Consider the following 27,253-nt stretch of genomic DNA (forward strand, 5'->3'; position numbering starts at 1 on the left):
AACTGCGGCTCGTGAGCCACATGCGGCTCTTTGGCCCCTTGAGTGTGGCTCTTCCACAAAATACCACGGCCTGGGCGAGTCTATTTTGAAGTGGCGTTAGAAGAAGTTTAAGTTTAAAAAAATTTGGCTCTCAAAAGAAATTTCAATCGTTGTACTGTTGATATTTGGCTCTGTTGACTAATGAGTTTGCCGACCACTGGGTGCAATCTATTGTGTGAGGAGCAGGAGGGAGTCATCGGTGATAACTTCGGGACTCAAGGGCTGGGCTGTTTTAGATGTGCCTGCAATGGAGGAGGGCCCCTATCACAGTGATCACAGTGATAAATGTCACTGAAAGGTGACAAATGTCAGCTCAGTGGAGAAAGGCAGGCCACGGTGCTTCTACAGTTGCAGTAATTTTAAAGGGGGACCCTAGCAATTTGACCTAAAACTGACTTCATGGATTGGTTTTTATGCTACACACACACACACACACACACACACACACACACACACACAGGACTGCTGGATCCCTCCCCTGCTGTTTTTACATCAATTTTATTCTTACTTGTATCTTTACAGAAAATGGCACAGAAATCACAGGTTTAGAATACCTAGAAGTTATTACAGTTCATATTTCAAATACCTCAATATCAAGGCTCTTTCTTCTCACTCTATGTACATTATTTACACACCAGGGGCTACAGTCTAACACTTCAAACCAACAGGGGGCAAAGACAAGAACTGGGGGAGAGTTCTGTGAATGGAATGAAGAAGAAATCAACTTTTGATAGGGAATTAAAATCCCAATTCACTGTCTCAGGCCTTTCACGAGGTATTCCCTGCAGAAGTGGTGGGATGGTAAGGAAATGCGATGGGGTGAGGGGGACATGACCTGGCCTGGGGGTGGAGGGACAGCTGCAGAGAGGCCACCAGTATGGACAGCTCCTCTCAGCAGACAGGAAGAAACCCTTTGCCCCCTACTCCAACAAGGTCACTGTCTGATTCTAGTGCACATGCACCTGGGCATACACCTGGCATGAAGGTGTGTGCCTACTGCTTAGTTTGTAGTTTGGGTCTAACACTGGCTCCCACTTTCCTCCTTCGAGCCTTTTCTCATTGCCTCCTTGTGACCAACCCTTGATGATTATATAGCCCCAGGCCCTTTCCTGGCTTGGCCTTCCAAGGACAGCCTGGATGAAATTGGGTCAAGGTCTGTGGCTCCCCAGGTGTTCATTTAACAGCTGGATTGGGTTGCTCCAAGGCAGGGCACATGCGAACCAGTAATTTGTGAGAAGCTCCAGGGGAAGGGTGCCTTGCACAGCGAGTCAGGGTCACAGGCAGGCAGCACATCAGGGAGTCAGTGCTTTAGAGCACAGCCCAAGGGCCCTGGTGGAGGGGGTGCCCCCCCCCCCCAGCAGTGCAGAGAACCACGGCATCGGTGAGAGGTGCCCCTGGCTGCCGGGCACAGGCCCTGGACTCAACACAGGTGTACATCACCTCACGTGTGGCTGGCACCGGTGCTGGGAGGGATGGTGGGGCAGGCTGGGCGTGGAGAGGGCAGGTTCCTGAGGGTGACCATGGAGGGCGGCCGAGGGGCCCAGGCTGAGTCTTCCCTCCCACGTTTAATCTGGACTCTGGGCCCCATGGATGGGGTGGAGCAGAGGTTGTACCTGGGCCTGCAGGGCAGTACATTCACACGGTGGAGGCCCAGGTCCAGGCCCACGGGAAGGGATAGGCTGAGGGGAGAAGTTGGCTGAGGATGGGGGTGCTCAGGACATTGGCCTTGGAGTGCAGGGCCCCTCCCCCTGACAGGGCCGGGCAGGCAATGGGCTGTGGGTCTGGGGGGAGCAGAATCCACAGGGGGTTAGAGCTGGGGGGAGGGTCTAGAGCAGGAGGACTGTGAGGGGTGGATCCGGATGGTGAGAGTGGCCAGGGATTGAGTGGAAGCGGCTTGAGGGGGCGGTGTGGGCAGCAGAAAGGCTTCCGAGGCAGGGCTGTTGGGCTGAGGAGGAGGCTGACAAGGTCAAGACTAGGAAGGGGATACCAGCGTGGCCCAAAGCCTTGGCCAGAACGGAGCTGTGTCTGAAGTCGCCCGGGGGTCATGGAGGGTCTGTGGGGCAGGGGGAGGGTGGCAAAGGCCAGGCTGGGCCCAGCCTCGAGAACACCTCCCGGCACCACAGGCCCCGAGGAGAGCAGAGTCCTGGGCTCCAGTGGCAGCGCACCCTTGACCTTTGACCTAAGCCACGTCCTCGAGCTGCCGAGGACTCAGCTTCTCCCCTGGCCTGTCTTCGTCCACGGCCTCCTCTTCCTCGGGCTCCTCGGCATTCCGGGCCAGGCTGTTGGGCCCGGACACAGTCCCCAGCACTTTGGTGCTGTGCTCCTGCGCCCTGGCTCGGAGCGCCGCAATGCTGTTCTCCCTCAGTTCCTCCTGGGACATGGCCGCCGGGGCGTCGGGGCCCCGCTCCTCCTGCTCCATCTTATCCAGCTTGGGCAGGGCCTGGCGCTCCACCTCGGGCTTCCTCCCCGACTCGGCTGCTGCCTCCAGCGACTTTTTGTGCATTCCTAAAAAGAAGTGTTGGTATTCGGGTTTAGAAAAGCGCCTGGGAAAGCCATCTTGAACTGAAAACGGCAAAGATAGAGAGAGGCCAGAATTAAGGACAAGCAGAAAGCCTTACTTCACACACCACAGTCACACGAGTCCCAGGGCTGGGCCAGGGCAGCGGGAGGGCTGCAGCCACGCCCTGGGCACTGCCCCCCCTGGCAGCCTGCTCGGTCCCTTCCCGAGCAGTGCTTGCTCCCCATCCCTCCCTCCTGGGATTCCAGACCGTAGAACCCCAAGACAGGTTGGTGCTATCAGACAGAGGCCCAGATGGCAGGCGGGGGAAGATGGCAGGTGGAGAGATTTAGGGGGAAAGAAGGCCTTTGGGCAAAGCCAGAATGGTGGCCAAAGGGACCTAGGGGTCCCCCAGGCCCCAAGAGGGGCAGTTTCATTCTTCACAAGCGCACCTCCCACAAGGGAAGGAAGGGGTACAGACCCTGGGGCACCAGTCACACCCCCCTCACAGGACAGGGCTGTTGAAGAACCCACAGTCAGGGACCTGTCCAGGATGGACGTCTAGGCACCGTGGGTGGATGCAAGAGAGACACCAAGCCCTGGGCCCTGCCCACACCGAGCCCCGCAAGGGAGCTGGGGACCTGCTTTGGAGGGCCTCCCTTCTGCTTGGCTGCTGTGCCAGGTCCCTTTGCTCCAGGGCCTGTCCCCTCCTAGGGGAGCCCACTCTCCTTGCCTCAGGGGCAGGGCCCCAAGGAGGGCGTGGGCCCTTACCGAGCAGCCACGGGGCACAGGAGTCCATGATGCCATCCTTGGCGGACTTGAGGATGGACTCGGGCAGGGGGATGGAGTGCCGCACCATGGCCCCATACAGCCCGTACTCCGCCATGACGCTGCTCCGGCCCCAGCACTTCTCTCGCTTCCTCCACTTAGCTCTGCGGTTCTGGAACCAGACCTGCAGGTGTAGACGAACACGTCAGGGGGTGCTCTGACGGGCCCTGGGCCCAGGCCTCTCCCCTCCCGCCCCCCCCCCCATGTCTATCTGGAGTTAAGGTCCCCACCCCTTCCATGGCCAATGGCCCCATACTCTTGGGACTGCTGGTTTCTCCAGGTGGGTGCCCTTACTCAAGCCCCATGTTACCCAGGGGGTTCCTCCAGGCTCAGGGGTATCCACCAGAATGAGGACCCAAGTCCTGTGAGAGTCCGATGGGTGAAATGGGTCTTTTTTTTTTTTTTAATGGGACAAGGACACCTCTAGGACAGGGTCTTGCAGGTGAGCAGTGCCCACTGTGGTCCTGTTTGCAGCTGAGAAGCCCGACCCAGGTAGCTCCTGTGCTCAGACCTTAGGGCATGAAGAGAATGTGTGTTTTTTTCTGACTTGCAGAGGGACACATTCCTTCCCAGGGGCTGGACTAGCCGTGTTCAGAACCCCCTTTCCCCGGAGCCTGAGACTCGAGCAGTCTCCGGAAGGCTTCCAGGGAGCATGGAGGTATGAAGCCTGGGAACTAAGCAGAGGGGATGCCCCCAGAAGGCCTGGGTCAGCGCCCTCCGGTGCCCTGCCCTGAGCCTGCCATCCACAGGGCCCTCCATCCACCCGCTCTCCAGTTACCACCCTAACTCGGCATCATATTTGAGGGAGTCGGGCAGCCATCCCTCCGTCAGGGAAGAAAGATGACATTCTCAGTGGTGGGAGAAGCAAACGGGAGTGGGGACCTAGGCACGCTAGGGAAGGTTTTTTTTTTCTGGTCCCCAAACTGACTGGTGCGGACTCTGAATGGTGGGCGGTTGTCCTGGGGTGTCTGGCGCTCTCCCGCCCGGGGGGAGCTGCCATGCTTGGGGGAGGGGAGATTCCTGTCTCCCAAACCAGCTTTGCTGAGACTTCCAGCCACTGACAGCAGCCAGAACCAGAACCAGAACCAGGCCACCGTTCCCCCAGGAGGTGAGAGGCGCGGGGCGGACCCCAGGCCCGGGCAGCCCCTCCTGTTCCTCCACAGCTCCTTGGGCTCTGTCCCCGCAGCGCAGCCAGGAGCTCTGGGAAGCGGGGAGAAGAGGGAGGGCGGGGGCGGATTCCAGAAATCTATTAGTTTCCGCTGCGATTTCCATTCCCTCGCCTCGCCGGTCCCCCCCTTCCCTCCGGGCCCCCGCCCCGCCCTCGGCAGCGGAGGTTTCAGCTTTTGATGAAAAATTGCTCCAGCTCTATTCAGGAGGCGGCAAAAGAAGAGTCACCCCCAGGGGCAGCCCTGGGCTGATTGAAAAATAAGTTAATTTCAGTTTGAATCGATGGGCCTCAGGCACTGAAATATCACGGGAAATTAAAGCGGCTGCTCTCCCGGGAGCCGTGGCATTGACCCGCACTAATTAATGCTGGGGAGGCAGCACGAGCCGCGCTGCGAGCCGCTCCCCCTCCCCGGGGGACCCCAAACACTTCTCATTTAACTAATTAGACGGGGAAAATTGGGTGTTAATTTGTTTAGGATTTTTCCCCTTCTTCCCCCGGCAGCTCCCTCCCCGGCTCCGCCCCGCGCGGGGGCGCGGGAAATGAATGCGGGGCTCGCCGGCAGATGGCTGCCCCGGTCACTCTGCAATCTTCTCAGACTTGATTGCTTGATTAGGTCGTTAGCACATTAAAAAAAAAAATTGCTTGCCGTCTGGCGCTGGCGTGATGAGTGGGACGCGCGGCAGCGCCTGGGTAATTTATCTTTTTATACGGCAAAGAATTTGATTTCAATCTGCAGATATATGGGGCGCCTTTGACACCTGTTTAACATCGCGCGGCTGACAGCTTAACCCTTTGCTGCCTCGGCCGCGGGGCGGCCCCAGCCCGGCCTGCGGGGCTCGGCGTCGGTGCGCCCCCGCGGTTCCCGCCGCCGCCGCCAGGTGGCGGAATGAGCGCCCCGATGGCCCGCGGCAGCCCGCAGTCTGCGGCTGAGCGCGGCCGGCCGTGTCCGGTAGGGGGCGCCCCAGCCGCCTCGCCTCGCATCCCCGCTACCCACAAACAGCCCTGCGGTCCCAGACACGCTGTGAAGGATTGCAGAAAGACCGCACCGTCCACGCACAACTTTAAGTTGACCCGAATGTGTGTAACCATGTTTCGGCATTTCTTCATTGGTAAATAACTGGAACCTCTGAAAATGGAAAAGACGCGCCCTCAGACGTCTCCTGCCACTCCACCTCGACACTGGCCAGCTCTATTAGAAAACAATCACTGGTCCCACTCAGGGTGGGTCACACCTTTGATGCCATCAGCTTTGACACCTGCCCATCTGCTGGGGCCCTCCTGGGGGAGCTGGGAAGCAACGTGCAGGGCCTCCCCCTGGTCCTGACCCAGAGAGCCCTGAGTGACACCTGCCAAGGACAGGGTTTCTGTAATTTGAAGGCCACTCGATGGCTGTGCTCTGTGCACTAAAGCTCAGACAGCGGTGAGCAATGAGCCGGGCTGACTGGCCATGGTCCTGGCTTAGCTCTGTGCTGTTTAGATCTCCCCCAGCACCATCTGCAGGCTCTGCCCACTGTAGGCCCTACCTAGGGCCTGCAATTTGCCTGAGACCCCTGTCCTATCCCATCTTCCTTCCCATTAGCACTTGGTCACCCTCTCCAATACCCACTTGTCTCAAGCTGCCTTCTCCCACAGAGGAAAAATCCACATTCAGGGCTAAGCTACTTCCGGTTTCATCCACCTCTCAGAGAAGATAGCAAAGCATGAGCCCCTGGGTGATGGAAGTCAGGCGCCTCGTCTGACCACTTGGGAGGCTTGGGAGGACTCTCTTTATGAATCTAAGTAAGCCACCTGCTTCCTGATCAGATGACCTTCCTGCTTGAACACGGTGCATTATAAAACAAGGCCACACCCCTTACCTGGAACGTGTGGGGCCAGACTCCAGAACGTTTTGGATTTTAGAAATAACGGGTGATGCATATACGACATGTTACGTAACACCCCACAGCAGCAGCAGCACCGTAATCAGACTCATCACCTGACTTCTGCACTAAAGCCTATCCATACTCACCCTAAGAGAGAGAAATATAGGGTCCAGTCCGGTTTTTGTCACTAATGAGTTTCGATTCCAAACTTACGACAGAGCTGTTCATGTCCAGCACAGTTTGGATTTACAGATTCTGCAGAAAGGACCGTGGAGTACAGAAAGGCAGAGTCCCTCCCTGAGTGGGGCCTAGGAAGGCGCATTGCCTTGGCCTCCTCGGGATCCCATGAGCACCAGTGCTTGAGATGGTGGCGGGCTCTCAAATGCACTCAGCATCTTTCCTAAAGAAGGGGGTGCAGCCCTCGCCGGTTTGCTCAGTGGATAGAGTGTCAGCCTGCGGACCAAAGGGTCCTGGGTTTGATTTGGGTCAAGGGCACGTACCTCGGTTGCAGGCTCCTCCCCAGCCAGGGCCCTGATCGGGGCGCGTGCAGGAGGCAACTAATCGATGTGTTTCTCTCGCATCGTTATTTCTCTCTGTCTTTCCCTCTCTCTCCCACTCTCTCTAAAAATCAATGGAAAAAATATTTTCAGGTGAGGATTAAAAAAAAAAAAAAAAGAAGGGGGTGCAAACTTGGGATTCAGATCAGATCTGGGGCCTCTAAAAGAATCATTTTCCTGGGTCTCCTAATTTGGGGAAATGAACAACTGCTCTGCAGATCAGACTTTGCCTACACACTCCCAGGGGAGTTGGTGCCAGCTGGTCGTCAAACCAGGAACCATCCGGACCCTGGGTTATGAGCTCCTGGAATGCCTGGCTCTCTGCAAAGACCAGATGCTGCTCCAATTTATGGAGGAACCTGAACAGCCAAAACAATTTCTTTTAAGGACAATTGGCAGGGAAGCCGTGGCAATGACGCCTTGGAGGGAAGTGGACAAGGGATTAGAATTAACCCTAACCACTCTTCGTATTTACCTTTCTCTTCCTCTCCTGGAAGCAACCAGCATGTGTGCATGGAACGTAAACATTTGCAAGAAGCACTGAGGTCAGCCAGCCCTGCACTGGCATTCCCAGCTCTGACAAAAAGTGCTGCATGATCTTGGCCAAGTTCCTTGCCTTCCCTCAGTCTCAGCTTCTTCAGACGTAAAATAAGAATACCCACCCTAACCGGTTTGGCTCAGTGGATAGAGCGTCGGCCTGCGGACTGAGGGGTCCCAGGTTCGATTCTGGTCAAGGTCATGTACCTTGGTTGCGGACACATCCCCAGTGGGGGGCGTGCAGGAGGCAGCTGATCAATGTTTCTCTCATTGATATTTCTCTCTATCCCTCTCCCTTCCTCTCTGTAAAAAATCAATAAAATATATATATTTTCGAAAAAGAATACCTACTTTTCAGGGTTGTTTTGAGGATTAATGAAATAAGTAAAAGCGCCTAAAAGCAGTACTTGTCACACAGAAGGTGCTCAATAAATGCTACTTATTATTTCAGGGGAAGCGCAGAAAGTCTGGGAGTCTCTGCCCAGGGGCAGGGTTAATCAGTGGCATTGCCTGCCCCTCTGGGCCTCCTCCACATGCCCTTTAGTGAGGCTGGACTGACAAACAGTAAGAACAACAATAACTAGGGGTGTGTGTGGTGGTGGGCGGGGGGGGGGGGAGAGGGACAAATGCCCCTGCAACTCTCCCTACATTGCTCCCTTGAGGCCCAAAATGCAAGAGAACACCTTGCAGAGCCCTGCCAGGTGGCTGTGATCAGGAGCTAGAAAACCAAGGCTGAGATCCCTTCTCTGCCTCCAACTTTGTGACCTTGGATGCATTTCTTAACCTTTCTGACTTCCAGCTCCTCATCCGCCTGTGATACCCTCGCAGGTTTGTTGTAAAAATTGAACAAAATAGTGCATGGGAAATGCCTGGCACATGGTAAGAACTAAAACACTTTGGCTGGACGCTGGATGAATTTTGTAGGTAAATGAGCAGTGAGATGAGGCTTTGCTTTCCAGCAAATGGCCAGCGACCCTTTTCACATAAAGCCAGGTCCTCCCATCTCTCACCTCTCAGACTCCTTCGCAGCACTTGGGCCCTTTTTCCTACTTGGTCTCTTGGTCCCGACAGGCCCAAAATATTCCTTCCACCCCACTCCCACTCACTTCCTTGACTTTCCACTTTCTAGAAGAGACTGCTCCTCCCCATGGGAGTTGGGCCCAGGACTCTTCAGGAGACCCTCCCACAAGGACCAGAGCCCTGCCTTACCCTTGAGGACTCTGAGCTCCCGAGTAGGGACCCAAAAGTGACACCAGGGGTCACCAGGTTTGGAGTCCTGAGCAAAGATGAGTTGAGAAGATCTTCCAGCTCCAGAAAGAGCCTGGGTTCCTCGTGCATTTCCCCGCAAAGGTGCTGCCCCAGCAGCTCTGCGGAAGCCCAGGTAGGATGCCTCTGGCGGCCAGCAGCTGCTCTGGCAGGTGCCTCCACCGCTGGCAGAGAGGGCCTGAGAACTGTGCCTCCAAGGACGGACTGGATCTGGGAAGGGCTTCTTCCCAGATGGGAGCTCTTCTGCCCCCAGGGCACACCTCAGGCAGCCCCCAACTCTATCAGCTCTTTCTCTCGAATGTGGGGAATCAGCACGAGCAGCCACGGCTTCTGTTGTCATCACACGGCTCCTGCCTGGCAAAGTTCCCATCCCTGTATCCCCACAGGACAACATGCCCGGGACCCCTTCCCTCAAATATCTCCCAGGAACCCTCTGCATACCTTCCAGGACTGAACCCCTCAAGGTGACACCTTGCACAATCGGATGCTTTTTGCACATTTTGGGCCCTTGGCTACCCCAGCCCCAGCCCTCTAATCTTGCCCCATGCCATCAAGCCTGGCTTTGTCAGCCATATGGCAGTGTCCATCGCATTCGCCCCGCTTCTTCCCTCTCCTCTAGCTGGAAGCTGATTAATTCGGGCTCGCTGCTGGCGTGATTTAACGACTTCACATTCCAGATCCACTCAGCACTTCTGACACCATATTTCAGCACGCCCCTTCCAGTCCCAGCTTCAGGCTGAGAAGCCTGACCCTGCTGCAGCCCCTGGTGTCCACTAGGGGGCAGCTCTGCTCACTCTTCCTGGGAGCCTCAGGCAGCATCAATCCCTACACACCTGGCAAGTCATCTTGTTCCTATCCCATCTTGTCACCCAAAACTCCACTTTCTTCCATTCATATTAACCCACTCAAAGCTGAGAAACTCCTTTCCTGAATCTCTGAACCAGCATTTCACACTGGCCTCGCACAATCACCTGCTGAGCTTTAGAAACACACAGTTTGGCTCAGTGGATAGAGCGTGGGTCTGGGGACTGAAGGGTCCTGGGGTTCGATTCCAGTCAAGGGCACAGGCCCGGGTTGCGAACTCCGTCCCCAGTGGGGGCATGCAGGAGGCAGCTGATTAGTCATTTTCCATTGCTGTTTCTATTTCTCCCTCTCCGTTCCTCTCTGAAATCAATAAAAATATATATGCATTAAAAAGATGCTCTGTGACTATTTTGTAATTGCCAATTTGTACAGCTTAGGGAATATAGTCAATAATCCTACCTAATAATAGACAAATATGCAAATTGACCATACCTTCACTATGCCCATGATTGGCCAGGAGGAGCGGGGGGGTGGGACTCGGGGTGGCCAGGGTGGCCGATTGGGCCAGCGGCAGCGCGAGCTCAGCGTCTGCGCCATGGCTGTGCTGTGGCACAGAAGGGGCTGGGGCCTCTGGGGCAGAGAGTCCACGTCCCGCTGCGGACCATCAAAAGTGGGGGAGCTGGGTGCCTGTCCTCTCTGGCACCAGGTCTTTCAGAAGCCTCTGCCGCACCGGAGGCTTCTGAAAGGCCTGGTGCACCAGTGGACAGGCACCCAGCTCCCCCGCGATCGAAAGCGAAAGCGTGTAGGGGACCCTACACGTGCATGATTTAATCATGCACTGGGCCTCTAGTACTGTAATAACTATATACGGTGTCCGGTGGGTACAAGACTTATGGGGGATCACTTCACAAGTTACATAAATGTCTAACCACTATGCTGTATACCTGAAGCTAGTATAATATTAAATGTCCATTGTAGTTGAAAAATAAAATAAAAGTTTTTAAAGCAGCTGTGATCCTAATAAAAGTCCCAGGCTGAGACACACTGCAGCCCTTTCCCTTCTGGGCGCCTATCTTCTGACTTCTGCAATAGCATTCCCCCAAACTCCATTCCCCTCCCTTGGGCAGGACCACTTGATAAAAGGAGCATCAGCCCTAGCCGGTTTGGCTCAGTGAATAGAGCCTACGGAGGGAAGGGTCCCAGGTTCTATTCCGGCCAAGGGCACATGCCAGGGGTGCAGGCTCGATCCCCAGTAGGGGGTGTGCAGGAGGCAGCCAATCAATGATTCTCTCTCATCGTTGATGTTTCTATCTCTCTTTTCCTCTTCCTTCCTCTCTGAAATCAATAAAAATATTAAGAAGAAGAAATAAAAGGCAGAATCAAGCAGTGCTAGCCAGAGTCCAAACACCAGGCTGCGAAGGCTGGGGTGAGAGTGCGCTCGGTTCGCTTTGCACACCCACATCCCTGCCATGTAGGCATTAAAATAAGGATAACTTTTGTCAGAAAGGAATCCAGTAGCCAAGTAAGTGAATGTACAGGTTTACCCCGATAGTATCCTTCTTGGAAGGGAGTGGCCTCACAGAGGAAATACAGTCTGGAAACCCACTTCCTCTGCCCCAGCGCTGGCCTCTGGCAGGGGCTTCCAGAATGCCAGCCCCAGCATTTTGGGGGGGACACAATGAGGACCGCATGTCTGAGCCTGATATGGAGACTCGGAATCTCTTCTTTCTCCCACAATGCACAGCATCCCTTCACCCCAACCCAGAGGGCCTTAGAGCCGGAACTGCGTGCCTGCCAAGCCCGCCAAGCCCGAGGGCAGAGGACATGGTCCCTTACAGAGGGGCTGCCCCATCGCGCTGCTGCCATGCCCGCGCCAGCTTATGGAGGAAGGCATGCACATTCCCCTCTCCCATGATGGTAGTTGAGTACTGGGTTTGAATCCCGTCTACTACTTACTTCTCCTCTCAGCCCCTCATTTTCCACACCCAGAAAATGGGGACAGGAGCATCTAATTCATCCAGCTGTTGTGAGGATTTACGGAGACAGGGCATGGCAAGCACTTAATATCTGGGACAATAGTGAGTGCTTCTAATGCCAGTAATAACAATACTTGTATTCAATGTGAAGACCCCTCCCAGGAAGGGATTCCCCCTCCTTTTTTACAGGTGGGGAGATGTTATCATTATTATTTTACAAATGAGTACTTTGAGGCTCAGAGCTTGGCTTGCTGGCAGGGAAACAAAGATGAGAAGTAGGTATGGGAACGCAGACTGTACAGCCACTGCAGAAAAGAGTATGGTGTTTCCTCAAGAAATTTAAAATTGAATTGCCCTTTGACCTGTGGTTCCACTTCTGGGAATATATCCTAAGAATCCTGAAACACCAATCAGAAAGAATATATGCACCCCTATGTTCGTAGCAGCGTTATTTACAATAGCCCAAATCTGGAAATAGCCCGAGTGCCCATCAGTAGATGAGTGGACAAAACAACTATAGTACATTTACACCATGGAATACTACTCAGCTGTAAAAAAAGAAGGAACTTGGGAAATTATTATATTAAGCAAAATAAGCCAGTCAGAGAAAAACAAATACCATATGATCTCACTAATATGTGGAATCTAATGAACAAAATAGACTCAGAGGCATGGAAGCATGGAACAGACTGACAAATGTCAGAGGGAAGTGGGGGAGGTAGGGAGGACTGGATAAAGGAAGGTGAAGGGATTAGCTAGAGAACATACATGTATAGCCCAGGGACACAGACAACAGTGTGGGGAGGGCCACAGGGGGGAATGTGGGGGCTGGGCGGAGGCGGGCAAAGGCGGGGAAATGGAGGACATCTGCAATAGTGTCAACATTAAAATTTTAAATTAAAAAAAGATTGGAAGTAGGTGTGTGACTTTTCACTTCCATACTGGGATCTCATCAGACATCAGACAGCAGGCCTCAGACACACCCGAGGTTTCCTGGGATTGGCCCAGAGGGTGTGTCCCAGCTGTCCACCTGGGGCTGTTACTCCACCTGTCATGCCCCCCATTCCACCAACGGCCCGCAGCCAGAATGCAGCCCTGAGTCCCTTTAGACTCCAGACCACTTGCGTCCCTACACTGCCACCCTTCCAGTCATTTCCCTTCAACCTGCTCAGGTGGGAGCGGCATCTAAAGATGGAAAACTACCACTCTGGAGCCAGTCCCCGCCCCCAGCGTTCAGCCAGGGACCTGGTGAGGAAGGTGATCTGAGGAGGCCCCTCCTGGAAGGGACCCCCGCTTTTTCACAGAGGGGAAACAGAGAGGGGAAGTGACCTGGCTTCTGCTGAACCTGGTGGTGTCAGAACCAGAACAAAGACCCGAGTCAGTGACATCCAGTCCAATAACCGTTCCCTTCCACTTGAGAATGTCTAACCTCAGACTTGGAGCCTCTAATACAGTGATGGCGAACCTATGACACGCGTGTCAGCACTGACACACGTAGCCATTTCTGATGACACGCGACTGCTAAGGCGGCCGCATGCCAAGGATGAAACATTTGCTGCTCCTGAGGATGAAACATTTGCGACTAGAGTCTTGGAGTTAGTTTTTTCCTCAAAGTGACACACTACCCGAGTTATGCTCAGTTTTTTGGCGAAGTTTGACACACCAAGCTCAAAAGGTTGCCCATCACTGCTCTAATAACTACCCCGGCCCCGTATCCCCTAACACACACACACACACACACACACACACACACACACACACAAAGGCCTCTGGCTGAACGCTGGGGGCGGGGACTGGCTCCAGAGTGGTAGTTTTCCATCTTTAGATGCCGCTCCCACCTGAGCAGGTTGAAGGGAAATGACTGGAAGGGTGGCAGTGTAGGGATGCAAGTGGTCTGGAGTCTAAAGGGACTCAGGGCTGCATTCTGGCTGCGGGCTCCCCCTCTGTCCCATGGCTGTAGTGATAGTGCCTCGCTCACGGGGTGTCCCGATTTCTGGGGAATAGACATACACTGTCTCGAGAAAGAAACAAAGGAAACTGGTTACTGTTAGAGTGGGAATTTTTGAGCATGCTTCCAGAGAGGCCATGGACTATGCCCCAGATAGAGATGTCAGTGCTGACACTAGGCCAAGCCTTGAGATATAGTCTCATGGCCCCTTCCCAGCACGTAGCCTTCTTTCACAGAACACTGTCAGCTTTCTGAAGAACAGGGTGACCCTGTGAATAACATGGTCGTCATTGGCATGATCCTGACGTTGCTTGGGAAAAACTGTTTTGTCTTGGGTTACTTGTTCTGCAAAAACCGGATGTGGTTAATGTGCTTAAAAGCGGTCCTACACAAAGGGTCGCTGCTGCTCTCTGGTCTCCCTGCGTGGAGAATGGCAGAGCAGTCGCCGGGTCGTCCGGCCACCCGGCTAATAAAGGCTCCCTAAATTTTAATTTGGTCTGGGCTCCAGTGGTCGTTCACTCGCATCTGCTCCATAACAGTTACCACGGGAAGGGCTGCTGGTGGGCAAGGGGAGGGAGACGCGTGTTTCGCCCATTGAAGAAGTCCTTATTTATGAGTGATTTTTTTTTTTAATATGTATTTTATTGATTTCTTACAGAAGAGGAAGGGAGAGGGATAGAGAGTTAGAAACATCGAGCAGCTGCCTCCTGCACACCCCCTCCTGGGGATGTGCCCACAACCAAGGTACATGCCCCCGACCGGAATCGAACCCGGGACCTGTCAGTCCCCAGGCCGACGCTCTGTCCACTGAGCCAAACCGGTTTCGGCTATGAGTGATTTTTAAAAAGAGTGCCTGGTGCTCAAGGTAAGCCCTGGTTATTTTCATAAAGAAGGTTTCCCACAGGCCCCCCACCTGACCGCAGACCACCCCTTTCCCAGCAGGATTTAATGAGAGCAGAGCGGAAACTGAGTGGGCACTGGGCATGTGCCCGGCCCAGCTTGGAACACATCACATCATCAGGGGCCACTGTCGCCCACACTTTACAGATGAGGAGTGGGAGGCTCGGGGGGCAAAGTAACGTGTCCGCAGTCACTCAGCTGGTAACTGGTGAAGCCAGGACCACCCCCAGGCAGTCTGGTTCCAGAGTGGGTGCCCCTAACCACCGCACCCCCCTGCCTCTCCTGCACACATCACATATTCAGAGCACCCGGCACACGGAAACTGCTCTGTAAATCACAGCTGTGATTGTGGCTGATACATGCTAACACACACTTTTTCCCAGGTCACTTGGTAAAACATTTTGGGGCAGGGCTATTTGACAGCTCCTACCTTCTGGGGGGCGGGGGTGGGGGCAGCATTTAGCCAAAGGACAGTGCGGTGCTCAAAGACTGGGAGGGATTCCTGCCTCAGTTCTCCCATACGCACGCATTCCATAGCCAGTCCTCACAGTCCTCACCCTGCTCCTTCTTGCTGGTCCTGGTGGCGTCAGACACCAGCCCATGGACACCCCCCAGGGAACCTAAAGAAGCCCAGCATCCAGTTACAAACACCCCACTCACACCACCTGAGCCAGACAGGGTGTAGGACAGCCCACTGCGAGAGACAAGCTGTTCTTTCCTTCTGGTCAATGCTGCCAATGTGGGCCACCAACAGGGGGCGTTTGTCAGTCTCCCCCCACCCCCGGCCTCCCGCCCTGACACATGTAATAGCCAACTCTGTGCTAATGAAGGCCAGGCTGAGGTTACCCCCACACGTCAACTGGATTAGGCCTTGGCTTACACACACACACACACACACACACACACACACACAACACACACACACACAAGACTCAGAATCAACACCCAGCCTTACCCACAAAACCCAATTGGGTGGAGGGTGATGGATCCAGGCCACCATGGATAAAGCATTAAACGGGTAATCTGATTATGAGTGATTGAGCTCATTGTTAGTGTCAATGTCTAAAGCCACTGACTGAAATTCCAAGTAGATTTCCAAGGAGAGAAAGGCTCAAGCGGCTCACGCCTCATCGCCCATTCTCTGGTTCTCCCGTGAGAGCACAGAGCCACCCACGCACACCCACACCAGAGGTGGTTCCTTCTCTAGCCCCACTCCCTATCACACCTGGAGACACAGGGGCCATGACTGGGAGGGATGCGGGCAGAAGGGTTTCAGGAAGTCAGGTCCCCCATTTCCCAGCCTCAGTGGTGCACACTCTGGCCCACCCAGGTGAGGGGAACAGCTTTCGTGTAAGGTTGCCATCCAGCTAAGGCAAATCCAAATCTTTTGGAAATGTTCCTCCCACTCACTCCTCCTCCTGGGGAGGCCTAGTCTAGACACCATCAGACTTCACCTTCTCCCAGAGAAATGAGAAAGCAGCCCCTCCTGCCCAGCTGGGGGGAGGGAGGGCTGTACTTGGGAAGGTCCTGTTGCTAATGAAGGGAGGCCCTGCGCCCAGCACAGCTGCAGACTTCTCAGCCCAGATCAGTGGCTGGTGATGACCAAACTCTCCTGGAGAGGAGGAGGAGGGGAGGGGAGGGGAGGAGGAGGGGAGGAGAAGAGAGGGGAGGGGAGGAGGAGGGGTGGAGAGGAGAAGAGAGGAGAGGAGAGGAGAGGAGAGGAGGGGAGGAGAGGGGTGGAGAAGGGGGAGGAGGAGGAGGAGAGGGGAGGAGAGGGGAGGGGGGGGAGGAGGAGGGGAGAGGAGTAAAGGGGTAGGGAAGGGGAGGAGGAAGGGAAGGGAGGGGAGGGGAGGGGAGGGGAGGAGAGGAGAGGGGAAGGGAGGGGGAGGAGGGAGGAGGGAGGGGAGGAGGAGGGGAGGGGAGGGGAGGAGAGGAGGGGAGGAGGAGAGGAAGGGGAAGATGAGAGAAGAGGAGAGGGGAGGAGGGGAAGGGTGGGGAGGGGGAGAAGGGGAGGGGAGGAGAGGGGAGGGGAAGGGTAGGAGGGGAGGGGAGGGGTAGGAGGGGAGGGGAGGGGAGAAGAGGGGAGGAGGAGAGGAGGGGAGAAGAAAAGGGGAGGAGGAGAGGAGGGGGAAAGAGAGGAGGGGAGAGGAGGAGAGGAGAGGAGGAGAGGAGAGGAGAGGAGGAGAGAAGGAGAGAGGAGAGGAGGAGAGAAGGAGAGGAGGGGAGAGGAGAGGAGGAGAGAAGGAGGAGAGAAGATAAGAGGAGAGGAGAGATGAGAGGAGAGGCGGGGAGGAGAGGAGGAGAGGAGAGCAGAGAGGAGAGGAGAGAAGAGGGGAGGGGAGGAGAGGAGGAGAGGAGGAGAGAGCAGGGGAGGGGAGAGGAGGGGAGAGGAGGAAAGGAGAGGAGGAGAGAGCAGGGGAGGGGAGAGGAGAGGAGGAGAGAGCAGGGGAGGGGAGAGGAGGGGAGAGGAGGAGAGGAAAGGAGGAGAGAAGGAGGGGAGGGGAGGAGGCGAGAAGGAGAGGAGAGGGAAAGAGAGGAGAGGGAAAGAGAGGAGAGGAGGAGAGGGGAGGAGGGGAGAGGAGAGGAGGGAAGCAGAGGAGGAGAGAAGGAGAGGAAAGGTGAGGAGGGGGAGGAGAGAAGAGGAGAGGGGAGGAGAGGAGAAGAGAGGGAGGGGAGGAGAGGAAAGAAGAGGAGAGGAGAGGGGAAGGGAGGAGAGGAAAGAAGAGGAGAGGAGAGGGGAGGGGAGGTGGGGAGAAGGAGTGAAAGGGGGAGTAGAGGAGGTGGGAGGGGAGGAGGGGAGGAAGAGGAGGAGGAGGAGAGGAGGAGGGGAGGGAAGGGGAGGTGAGGAGAGTAGAGGAGGTGGGAGGAGAAGAGGAGGGGAGGAGGGGAGGGGAGGGGAGGAGAGGAAAGGAGAGGAGGGGGGAGGAGAGGGGAGATGAGGGGAGGAGGGGAGGAGGGGAGGAGGAAAGGAGGAGAAGGGTGGAGGGGAGAAGAGGAGGGGGGAGGGGAGGGGAGGGGAGGAGGGCCTAGTGAGCCAGGCCTGCAAGCACAGGTCCAGCCACATTCTTGGTGTGACCTGGAGAAGTAATGGAGCTGGAGCTCCGACAGGGCCAGCTGTTTGGTTGTGAGAAGAGGCAGGAGCCTCAGGTGGATGTAAGTGGTGGGGGAAGGGGGGGAGGGGAAACAGCTGCAGGGAGGGCACAGCTGCCACAACAGAGCCCCTGCTCAGAACCCAGGACCCACCCGCACTCCTTCTCCCACCACAGTCTGTATGGAATGCTCCTCGGCAGGCCTGCGTGGAGAACACAGGCCAGGCCACATCTGCGAAGCCCCGTCCCCCCGCAGTGCCCACCTCCCATGGTAGGTGCTCAGCAAATACGGTGCTGTTCGTCATGAGAACTCGATCCCAGGCAAGCGGGTGCTCATACAGGGGGTGGGAGATGGGTATCTGGGAGCCTGGTCTGTCCGTGTCCCCGAGAGTGGGGGAAATGGGGGGCAGGGACTCAGGGCGGGCGCTGTTACCTGTATCCTGTCTTCGGGCAGCTCCGTCTTCATGGCCAGCATCTCCCGGGCATAGACGTCTGGGTAGTGGGCCTCGTTGAACGCCTTCTCCAGCTCCTCCAGCTGGTAGGAGGTGAAGATGGTCCTGAGGGGAGCAAACGGGTACTCAGGACCCTGGAAACGGACGAGGCTGTCCCAGAGAGGACAGAACGGCCCTCCCCTGTGCCTCTTGGACAGACCCCAAACCCAGGGGCTCAGCACAATCAGACACACACTCCCTCACACACTCACACACACACACACTCCCACGCGCACGTGCATGCACACGTGTTCGCACACGCACTCAGCTTAACCCTCTGACTTTTCTTCTTTCAAGGCTGAGGATGCCCAGTGCCCCTCTGATGGTGGTGGGGGATTATTTCAGCCCTGGGGGCATCTCATGATAGGACTCTTTCTGGAAGAGCTTTAGGGGAAAGGGTGTTAGACAGACATTGGAGAAAACTGCAGAAGGCCCCTCTTCCTCCTCCCACGCACAGGGCCACGAGGCGAGGGGTAAATAAATGCCTCGTCGCCCCCCCTCCCCCCTACTAGGACCTGCTCCCTGGGCTCCTCTCAGACGGCTGACCGTTCACCTCGCACTCACCCGCAGATCAAAGGCAGCTGCCACCCCAGTGTTTATGCAACCGAGGCCTGAATGTCCCTCCCCTGCAGCCCACCCAACACTCCGCCCTCCTCACCTGCCCAGGTCCGCCTGCTCCTTAAAGCTGCTCTCCCAGTTGTAGGGGTGAGGAATATGAGGGGGAGGGCGCCCTGACCCTTCCAACCATTCCCCCCCCACACACACACACAAGCTGGGGAGGCACACCCAGGGGGGACCATTGTGGGGGGGGGGGAGTTCCACTCAGGTCACCCTGAAATCACCTACCTCCACAGCCCCCCCACCCCCACTGAGCAGTTCACCTTGACCTATTTTGGGTCAAACTGCTTTAAGAATCTGATAAAAGCTACATCCTCTCACCCTAGGAAAATGCGCAAACGAATATGCTCCGACACATAAAATTTCGCTTCCAATATTAGGGGGTTCGTAGACCTCCTTTCTTGAATAAACACACTACACATCCACTTACAGACACAAATTCTTATTTTTTTTCAGACCTTAATTTCACCAAGTTCTAGGTGGCCTTTATCTCATCGACAAGCCAACAGGCAACAGAGTCCAGATTCCACACACTCAGCCAATAAACATGGTACCTTCCTCGCTGGAGCCTCTGGGACTGGGGACTCTGGGACAGCACCGGGGTTTAGAATCCCTCACTGCCGCTCTCACGCTCCCCCAACACAGGAACAAGGGCAAAGTTCAGCCCTCCGTTCCTTGTGCTGGTTTGTCTCCAGTATCTCAGGGTCTGATGCAGGGGATGGTGAGGAAGAAGGATTCTGCTCGTTCTAGAAAACGACGGGTTTGATTCTAAATCGTTTCTCCTCTTCTCTTGGGGGTGGTGACGAAAAGCTTATGTAAACAGAAAGTTCTTTCTTCAGAATTCTGAGGAAATTCTGTTTCTCTCTTGCCATTTACTGAAAGGTCCCCCTCCACCCAGTGTCAAAATAAACAATCGAAACATGCACGTCCTTTGCAAAACTAGGGAAACTGAAGCAAGCACGTAGGTAGGTGCTGTGGCCGCAGCGGAAGAGAAGAGCTGACAATAGGTTGGTTAAGACCCTTCAAGTGCCCGCTCTTTGCTTAGGAGAGCTCAAGCTCGCACTCAAAACACAAAACCAAGCCTCAACCCCCTCCCCAAACTTCCCCCATTCCTGTCTCAGAGCCAATCCGTGCTCCCCAGGACCCTCCCTGCGCCCCCACAACGTGACCCAATAAACCTGCTCCTGGTTTTCTGCAGAAACCCAGACCCTCAGGTCCCCACTGTCTCCTGCCTGAGCTTTCTGGGTCAGAGATGAGGCTGCTGGCCCATCCCCTCTCCCCTCTCCAACCCCTACAAACCTGGGGTGTTTCTGGGAAATAAGCGATGCCCGGCTCCCCTCACCAGATTCCAGGGTCTAACCCTGAAATCCCCAAACGAGAGAAGCTCAGAATAACGTTTGTGTTGTTTTTTAAAAAACTAATTAAAATCTGCACTGGCCACCGGTAGCGGTTCTCCTCTCTCCAATAATCGGCTTCCTTCACGCACCAGAAATAGCCAGAAACCTAGGACAGGCGGCGAGCTGTCCTGTCCCCCTGAGAACCCTCCGACGCGCCCACAGGCTCCCTGGTGGAGAGGGTGGCAGGCGAGGACAGAGGGCCAGGAGGCTGAAGCATGGCCTTTGGGCTGTGGGTCAGCCAGCTCCAAGTGCCACACAGGGAGGTGGGGCACCCAGGGTTTGGGGCATCTTTCTCCCAGGGCTCTGCTTGCTTTGGGAACCCCTTTCTCTCTCCTTCCCCCTCGCACCAGCGCAGAAGCAGTTCAGCGGGTCGGTCCTTTCCCCACGGTCTGGTCCTCTCCCTGGACTCAGAGGCTGGCTGGTCCCACCTGGGGCCAGCATGTCGTGGGTGCAAAAGAGGTGTTTTAATGAATATTCGTTGGGTAAATGAATGTAAAAAACGACCCAGGATCAGGACTACAATAAAATGTTTCCATTCAAAATAAAACAAAACAAACTAAACAAAAACAAATCAAGGTCCTTGAGAAACCAAGTCAAAGTTCACTGGCCTTCGGGCGGGAGCCTGCTGGGGTCTGAGGGCTCAGGAAGAGCCCTTTTAAAAGGTGGGGGCCAGCAGTGCCATTTCCAAGGGTTAAGGAAGAGGGAAACGCAGAAAAGCGCCCAGAGAAAGGGTGCGATGAGGCTGAGACCAAACGGGTGAAAGAACAAGGAGGCGCGGGGGAGCAGGGGAGAGGTCCACGGGGTGAAATGCCCTGAGAGCCAGTGGAACCCACCTGGGCCCCCGCAGAGAGAAGTTTGGGGAGACAGACCCGGGTGAGCGCAGGGACAGCGCCGGGAAGCAGCACTCGCAGAAAGCCGGGCAGATGTTTGGTTCTCGCTGCTTTCTTTCCTTTGAAAGCTCCTGGGGAATTCACACCAGAACTTGGGGCTGGGGGCCAGGGGGCTGCGGCCTGGGGTGAGGGGATTCCTTTTCAGGATCTACCTTTTCTTTTCGAAGGGACTGAATTTAAACTTCGTGCAAGTGATGCCCATTTAAAGACATATTTTGAAAGCTCTCTTTTCAGCTGTACCCCACTGCGGCCCACTCCCCTCCGGCGAGGGCGGGTGGGGTCACCCAGGCCACACATTGCCCGGTCTTTCCCCATTTTACAGACAAGGAAACTGAGGCTCAGAGAAGGGAAGCTGCCTTGAGGACCACAAGCCTAACGACCATTTCCCATCAGTGCAGATGGCGCGCCCGCCCCGAGCTTTGGGGAAAGGTGGGAGCGACACGGCAGCGAACTGCCCAGCCCAGGGGCCGCGGGAGAGGAGAGCGGGCCGGGGGCGGAGGGCAGAGGCACCGGCTGGGGCGGGAGGTGGGCGCCGCGCTGCCCGCGCCAGGTGTGCATGGCTCTCGGATGTGCAGGTGCCTGGCCAGCCCCTCTCGGGCTCTGGTTTCCAGCCGGGGCCTTTCCTTTCTCCCAAAGGAGGAGGAGAAAGCCTGGCACGGGGCCGCCTCCCTGGCGGCCTCTCTCCGTCCTCACGGGGTGCAGCCGCCGGCGCCAGGGCCCGGGTGTCCCCCAAACAACGCCCGCTCCCCCCCGCCCGGGGCGCAGCCTGGGACCTCGGATCTGAGGGCGGCGACAGCGGAGTCCGAGAGACCCGACCCCCAACGGGGACGCAGGGCTGGGGAGCAGGCGAGGTGGCGGGGAGCGCCACCGGGGCCTTACCTGTGCCGCCGCTTCTTGCGCTTCTTGGTCTGGGCTAAGGCGGACTTGGACATTTTGCGGTCGCTGGAGGAAACATCTTCCGAATCTGGAAAGCGGACCGAGACGTGCGGCAGCATGGGGGGGCGCGCTGGGCAGCGCTCGCGAGCATCGGGAGCCCCAAACCCGGGGTCCCAGCCCACGCCGGCCGCCTCGGGGAGCGGCGGGGACCCGCGCTGCCTCCCTGGGAAGCCTTCTGCGAGGCCGACCCCATCCCTAAGGCCCAGGCTGGCCTTGCCCGGGCGGGCGCCCCGATCCGGAGGTTTGGAGCAGATTTCGTTGTAAGAGAGGCCAAGGCCCGGCACTCTGGGGGCAGGGACAGCGGGGAACGAGGCCGCTTCAGGGGTGTCGGGGAGACACCCCGTGACGTTCCGGGCTCCACGCCCTGCCCTGCGCTGGCAAGCCCCGTTGTCCGGGGACCGAAAATTGGCCCCAAGGAGCGGAGCCGGGGCGCCGGCAGCTGGCGCGGGGGAGGGCCGGTCTCCTTCGGCGCGGCCCCCCTTTCGGTGCCTGCACAATGCGCCCCCGCTCGGGGCCGGAGACGCCGCGCCGCGACTCTTTTCGTTGTCTTTCCAAATAAAAAATAAATAAAACGGTAACGGAAAATCGGGGGCGTTTCGGAGCGCCACAGGAGCCGGAGGCCGGGGCGGGCTGGGACGCGAGGCCGAGGAGTGGGTCGGGGCGGGTGTGGCTGGGTCACTGGCGGCCGCGGACCCCCGAGGCGCCGGGATCCCAGAAACCGTGGCGCTTGGGTGGGATCCGACCGTGGCCGACCCAGCCGCCTCGGTAGCCGGTTGTCCAAGCTCGTGGGGTGGAAAAAAACACACCCCACAAACCCTGACAAAATCGGGGAGGGAGTTTGGAATGGAGGCAAGAAAGGAAAAGACAACTTTGGGCACCTGGGCTGGGGCGAAGCTGGCCCCCGCTTCGGGGCCACCAGCGCACGGAAGAGAGCGCAGGCTCTCCGAGAGGCTGGGGCCGCCGCGGAGCAGGGAAACTGGGGCCCCAGCCCGCCCCCAGCCCGCCCCAAGGGCTCTGACACCCCCAGCCCCGTTTCCCGTGGGTTCCCAGCTGGGCGCCGCGCCAGAGCCGGGGCCAGCGCAGGGACAGGACAGCGCCGAGGCCCGACGCGCCGGGCATGAAACCTGGCGGCGCCCGGGGCGTCCTCCCGGCGCGTGGGCCCCAGGCCCGGGGGCTCCCCTCAGCCTGGCAGGAACTTCTGCGCCCGGAGGAGGCCTTGCGGTATCGGGGAGAGCCGCCGGCGGCGGGGGGTCCCGGCTCCGCCACGAGGCGGGCAGCGCCCTCACCTACCCGAGCTGGCCGTCTGGCTGGTGTCCAGAGGCCCCGACGCCCTGCTCAGCGGCTGCAAGTGGACGCTCTGCGGGTCGGACAGCACTTCTAGGAAGGTGGGCTGCGCGTAGAAGCCGGGGAGCCCCCCGGGCCCCAGCAGCCCCATGCCGCCCACTCCCGCGGGGCTGAGCACGGAGCGCGCTGCCAGCAGGTGCCCGGGGGCCAGGCCGTCGAGGGCAGCCCGCGGGTGGGAGCTGGGGGGCTCCTTGTTCAGGCCCAGGATCTCCTGGATGCCGAACCCCGTGCACCTGGCCGGGGCGCTCCCCGGGGTACTCTTGGCCACTGTCTCGCATTTGGGCTTGCTCAGCGCTTCCCCCGATTTCCCCGTCATCTCCCGGCTCTTCGGCTCTTCGGAGGGGCCGAGGCGCAGGTCTTTAGCTCCCCCCACCCCACCCCCGCCGGGCTCGCCGCTCTGCGAAGTTGGTCCCAGATGCCCCCTCCGGTGTCTAATGCTCTGGAGCCCCAAGGAGATTCCCCTTTTATCCAACCAGGCGGCAGCCCAAGTGGGGTCAGAGCTGAGCAGCCAATCACTGGGGCCAGGAGCGATTAGGAATTCCAAAAAGCTGGCAGCACCAGGGGCCAGGGCGCTGGGGGCGGGACGCTCGGGGGCAGGGTCCCAGGGCCTGAGCTGACACACAGCGTCAGGGCCGGTCCAGGAGGCAGGGTGGGTGGGATTCTGGCAGCGCCTGGCTGGGACCTGTCCCTACAGTGGGTGGGAGGATGGGCTGGGGGCAGATGTTGGAGACCTGACCCCCATCCTCAACTCTTTTGCAGGTTGGAAGGGTCTAAGAAAGCCCAAATATAGGACCCCTGTGTGACAGGCAGAACAAGGGAGGGGCAAGAGCCCTGGTCAAGGTTGTTGGGGGGGGGGGAGGAGGGGAGGGAAAGAAGGAGCGGGTGTGAAGAAAGCTCAAGGCTTCTCACCTAACTCTAGTTCAGAAGAGCTACTCAATAAATATTGGCTCGATGAATAGATGAATGATCAGAGGGTCAGGAATGGGGGTCCCGGGTGGGAAAGGAGAGCAGTGGTGACTTCTTTTGGATAACAGCCCTGGATGTCTGAGCATCTTCCTAGAGGAAGCGTGAAGTGTGCCCAACATCCACGGAAGGACTCCATTCATTCTTTTATTCATTCATTCAACTACTGTGTATTGAGCACCTTATTAGGTCTAGGAACTAGGGCTCTGCAGTAAATCAGATAGGCAAGGCCAGGGGTCTGCCATATCTCAGAGTTCACTGAGCAAGCAGAACAAAGAGGATGGGGTTGTTGCTGTGGATGGGAAGGAGGAGGGAGGGTGTGGGAGGTGAGAGGCAATGAAAAGGTGCGCTTCTGTCTCCAGGTGATGGCCCGCTCCTGACTAACTCCTGTGTTGAAAGCTGCAGAATTGCAGCCAACTGGGCCCGTTGAGAGGCAGAGAGGCAACAGGAAACTGTGTGAGGCAGGACGGGCCTCACCTGGAGAGAAGAGAAAAGCCCGAATTCCAAAGGTGGGCAGTGGGGCTGCTGGTCTCCTGCTTGAGGGCTCTGAGGAGCATGGCCTCCTTGGGCCCAAGCGTCAAGTGGAGGTGTTCACACACACACACACACACACACACTCACTCACACACATACACACACACTCACTCACTCACACACACCATGGACCCCTGAGTCCCTGCTCTGTACCACCTCAGCTAACTCCTCTGTGACCTTGGGGCCAGGGACTATCGACCTTGACACTCTCCTCTCCACTGTGTCAGGCATAAAGCAGGTGTTGTTTTGTTTTGAATTTTAGAGGATGTTTATTAAAGCTGGGGACAGTGAAACAAGGACGGGCTGGGGAAATGGGGCTGGGCTGGGCTGCTTTGGCTCACTGAGAAGTAGAGAAAAGGAGGCCTGGGGCACAGGCTCAGGGGGTTTGCCCGGGGATGAACGGCTGCTGCCCATTGCTGCCTTGGTTGCAAAGCCTCGTGGGGTCCCTGAGAGTTTAGGAGGTGCATGCCTGTGCAGGGAAGAAAGAGTGGGGAGGCGCGGACATGCTCCTGGGAAGGAGAGTGCACCCACACAACAGGCTTTACCCTATGAGGGGGGATACAGAAAGGGTCAGTTGCTTTAGGCCAGTGGTCGGCAAACTGCGGCTCGCGAGCCACATGTGGCTCTTTGGCCCCTTGAGTGTGGCTCTTCCACAAAATACAACGTGCGGGCGCGCATGTACAGTGCGATTGAAACTTCGTGGCCCATGCGCAGAAGTCGGTTTTCGGCTCTCAAAAGAAATTTCAATCGTTGTACTGTTGATATTTGGCTCTGTTGACTAATGAGTTTGCCGACCACTGCTTTAGACAGAGACTGGAAAACCAGGCTGGGGAAGAGATTTCATTCAAGACTTCTTGACCAGTCAGCTGCAAACCCTAGTAGAGTGAAACCCCCTAACTACCCCCAGCCAAGGAGTCTGATACTCTCTGTGGTTACCAAGGGGGCAAACTGAGAGGAAAGAGGAGATCCTATAGGACGTGGAACTGAGGTCTTGCTAACCTCAGGCTATTGTGAATTGGGTCTCTACTCATCCCCACCTGGTCCAATGAGTCAGAATTAGGCAGGGGCGTCTCTCAGGGCAGGAGGTGTCTGGAATGCCGACAAGGCCTCAGCCCCTTTGCATGGCGTAATCTCTGGTCCTCACAAGAACCCTGTTAGCCCCCTGGTTAGCACCACATCTGAAAGATGGCAAAGCTATTCTTCTTTGCCAGGTGCAGACTCGAGAGATGCAATCTTGAGGCATCTGTCACCTTGTAGTCTATGGGGTTGGGTTCCATGTGGCACGCACTCACATAAACGACAATGTGAATGGTGCCCCCTGGAGTTGTGCAAAGCAGTGGCTTTGACTCCAGATAAGAATTTCTATGTTTCTCTCCCCATTTTATGAATGTGGAAGCTTAGTTTCTCACAGAGGTTAGGTAACTTGTCCTAAGCTACCCAAGCTAGTAAAGCAGCAGAGGCCAGCCTCAGCCTCAAATGAGTCTGGTGTCAAAAGCTGTTCTCTTTTGACTCCATCCCTCTCTCGGCCTCCTCTCCAAGCCAGCCTACCCTGGAAGGATGAATAGGAATGTTATGTTAATGGCGTCTGTCATGTCCCTGACTTATCACGGGACAACCACGATGAGCCAGATGCCAGCCGACGGGCAAGGACGTGAGTGATGGAAAACAAGTGTGTGAGTGATGGAAGCTCAGCTCTTGCCAGGAAATGAGGATGAAAAATCTCTTGACCAAACACTGTCTGAAGCTGCCGGTTTCCTCTCCCAGGAAGAGAGTCACCATCTTGCCTTAGGAGGTTGGGGATGGGGACAACCCAGGCCCTCTGAGCACTCTTGCCAGGGGCTACAGGTGGAAGGAGGGCCCAGCACCAGCCCACAGCCCCAGAACTGGACTCCTGACAGATTCCTGGCCTGGGGGCTGTCTCTGAGCTTTGGGGTGTCATTGTTACTGCTCCACAGCTGCCCGTCTTAGTCTAGTCCCAGACTCAAGACATTTGTGAACTCTGGGGAGAGCCCTATAGGAAAAGTCTGGCCCCAGAGCTTGGGCTGGGAGTGGGGGGGACTGAAGCATACCTTTCAGAGGCATTTAGCTTGTTCACGCTGAATCCATTCCTGGGTCTGCCACCTAACAGCTCTGTGGCTTTGAGCCAATCATTCAACTACTCTCTTAGCTTCAATTGCTTTGCCAATAAAACAGCCTGACACCGGGCTTGTGAGCATTCCCTGACCCCCTGAGTTAGCATAGGGCTCTAGAGCCAGACTGTCTGGGTTCAGACTCTTGCACTGTCACTTACTTGGTGACTTTGGGAAAAGTTACCCAATTTCTCTCTGCCTTCTGTACCTCTGTTTTCTCATTTCTAAAATGGGGATAGTGGTAGTAATTACCCCTTAAAATTGTCATGAAGATTAGAAATGTACATAGGCTATAAAGTGAGTGTACAAAATAAGGGTCCTGTGAGCTTTGGTTATTATTCTCATTGTGCTGGGGGATACTTGGGACTAGTGATATGGTGGGGAATAAGACAGATCTAGTCCTTGCCTTTATGGAATTTGGACCAGTGATCGAAGGAGGTGATGTTTGTAAAGCACTTAGCATGGTGCCTGGCCTTGGGG

At 56.5% G+C, this 27,253-nt stretch overlaps 1 protein-coding gene across 1 annotated transcript; it reads right to left on the reverse strand.

Moving 5' to 3' along the window:
- Window positions 1–2,218: 2,218 nt before the first annotated feature.
- VSX2 (visual system homeobox 2) lies at window positions 2,219–23,463 on the reverse strand. The gene is made up of 5 exons (XM_008138839.3): window positions 23,094–23,463; window positions 21,747–21,831; window positions 17,905–18,028; window positions 3,308–3,488; window positions 2,219–2,544 (listed from the first exon to the last, which is right to left on the reverse strand). The coding sequence occupies exons 1-5, from the start codon at window positions 23,461–23,463 to the stop codon at window positions 2,219–2,221; spliced, it is 1,086 nt and encodes a 361-aa protein (XP_008137061.2).
- Window positions 23,464–27,253: the final 3,790 nt, after the last annotated feature.

The sequence above is a fragment of the Eptesicus fuscus genome, chromosome 5 (assembly GCF_027574615.1).
Source record: "Eptesicus fuscus isolate TK198812 chromosome 5, DD_ASM_mEF_20220401, whole genome shotgun sequence".
Taxonomy (NCBI): Eukaryota; Metazoa; Chordata; class Mammalia; order Chiroptera; family Vespertilionidae; genus Eptesicus; species Eptesicus fuscus.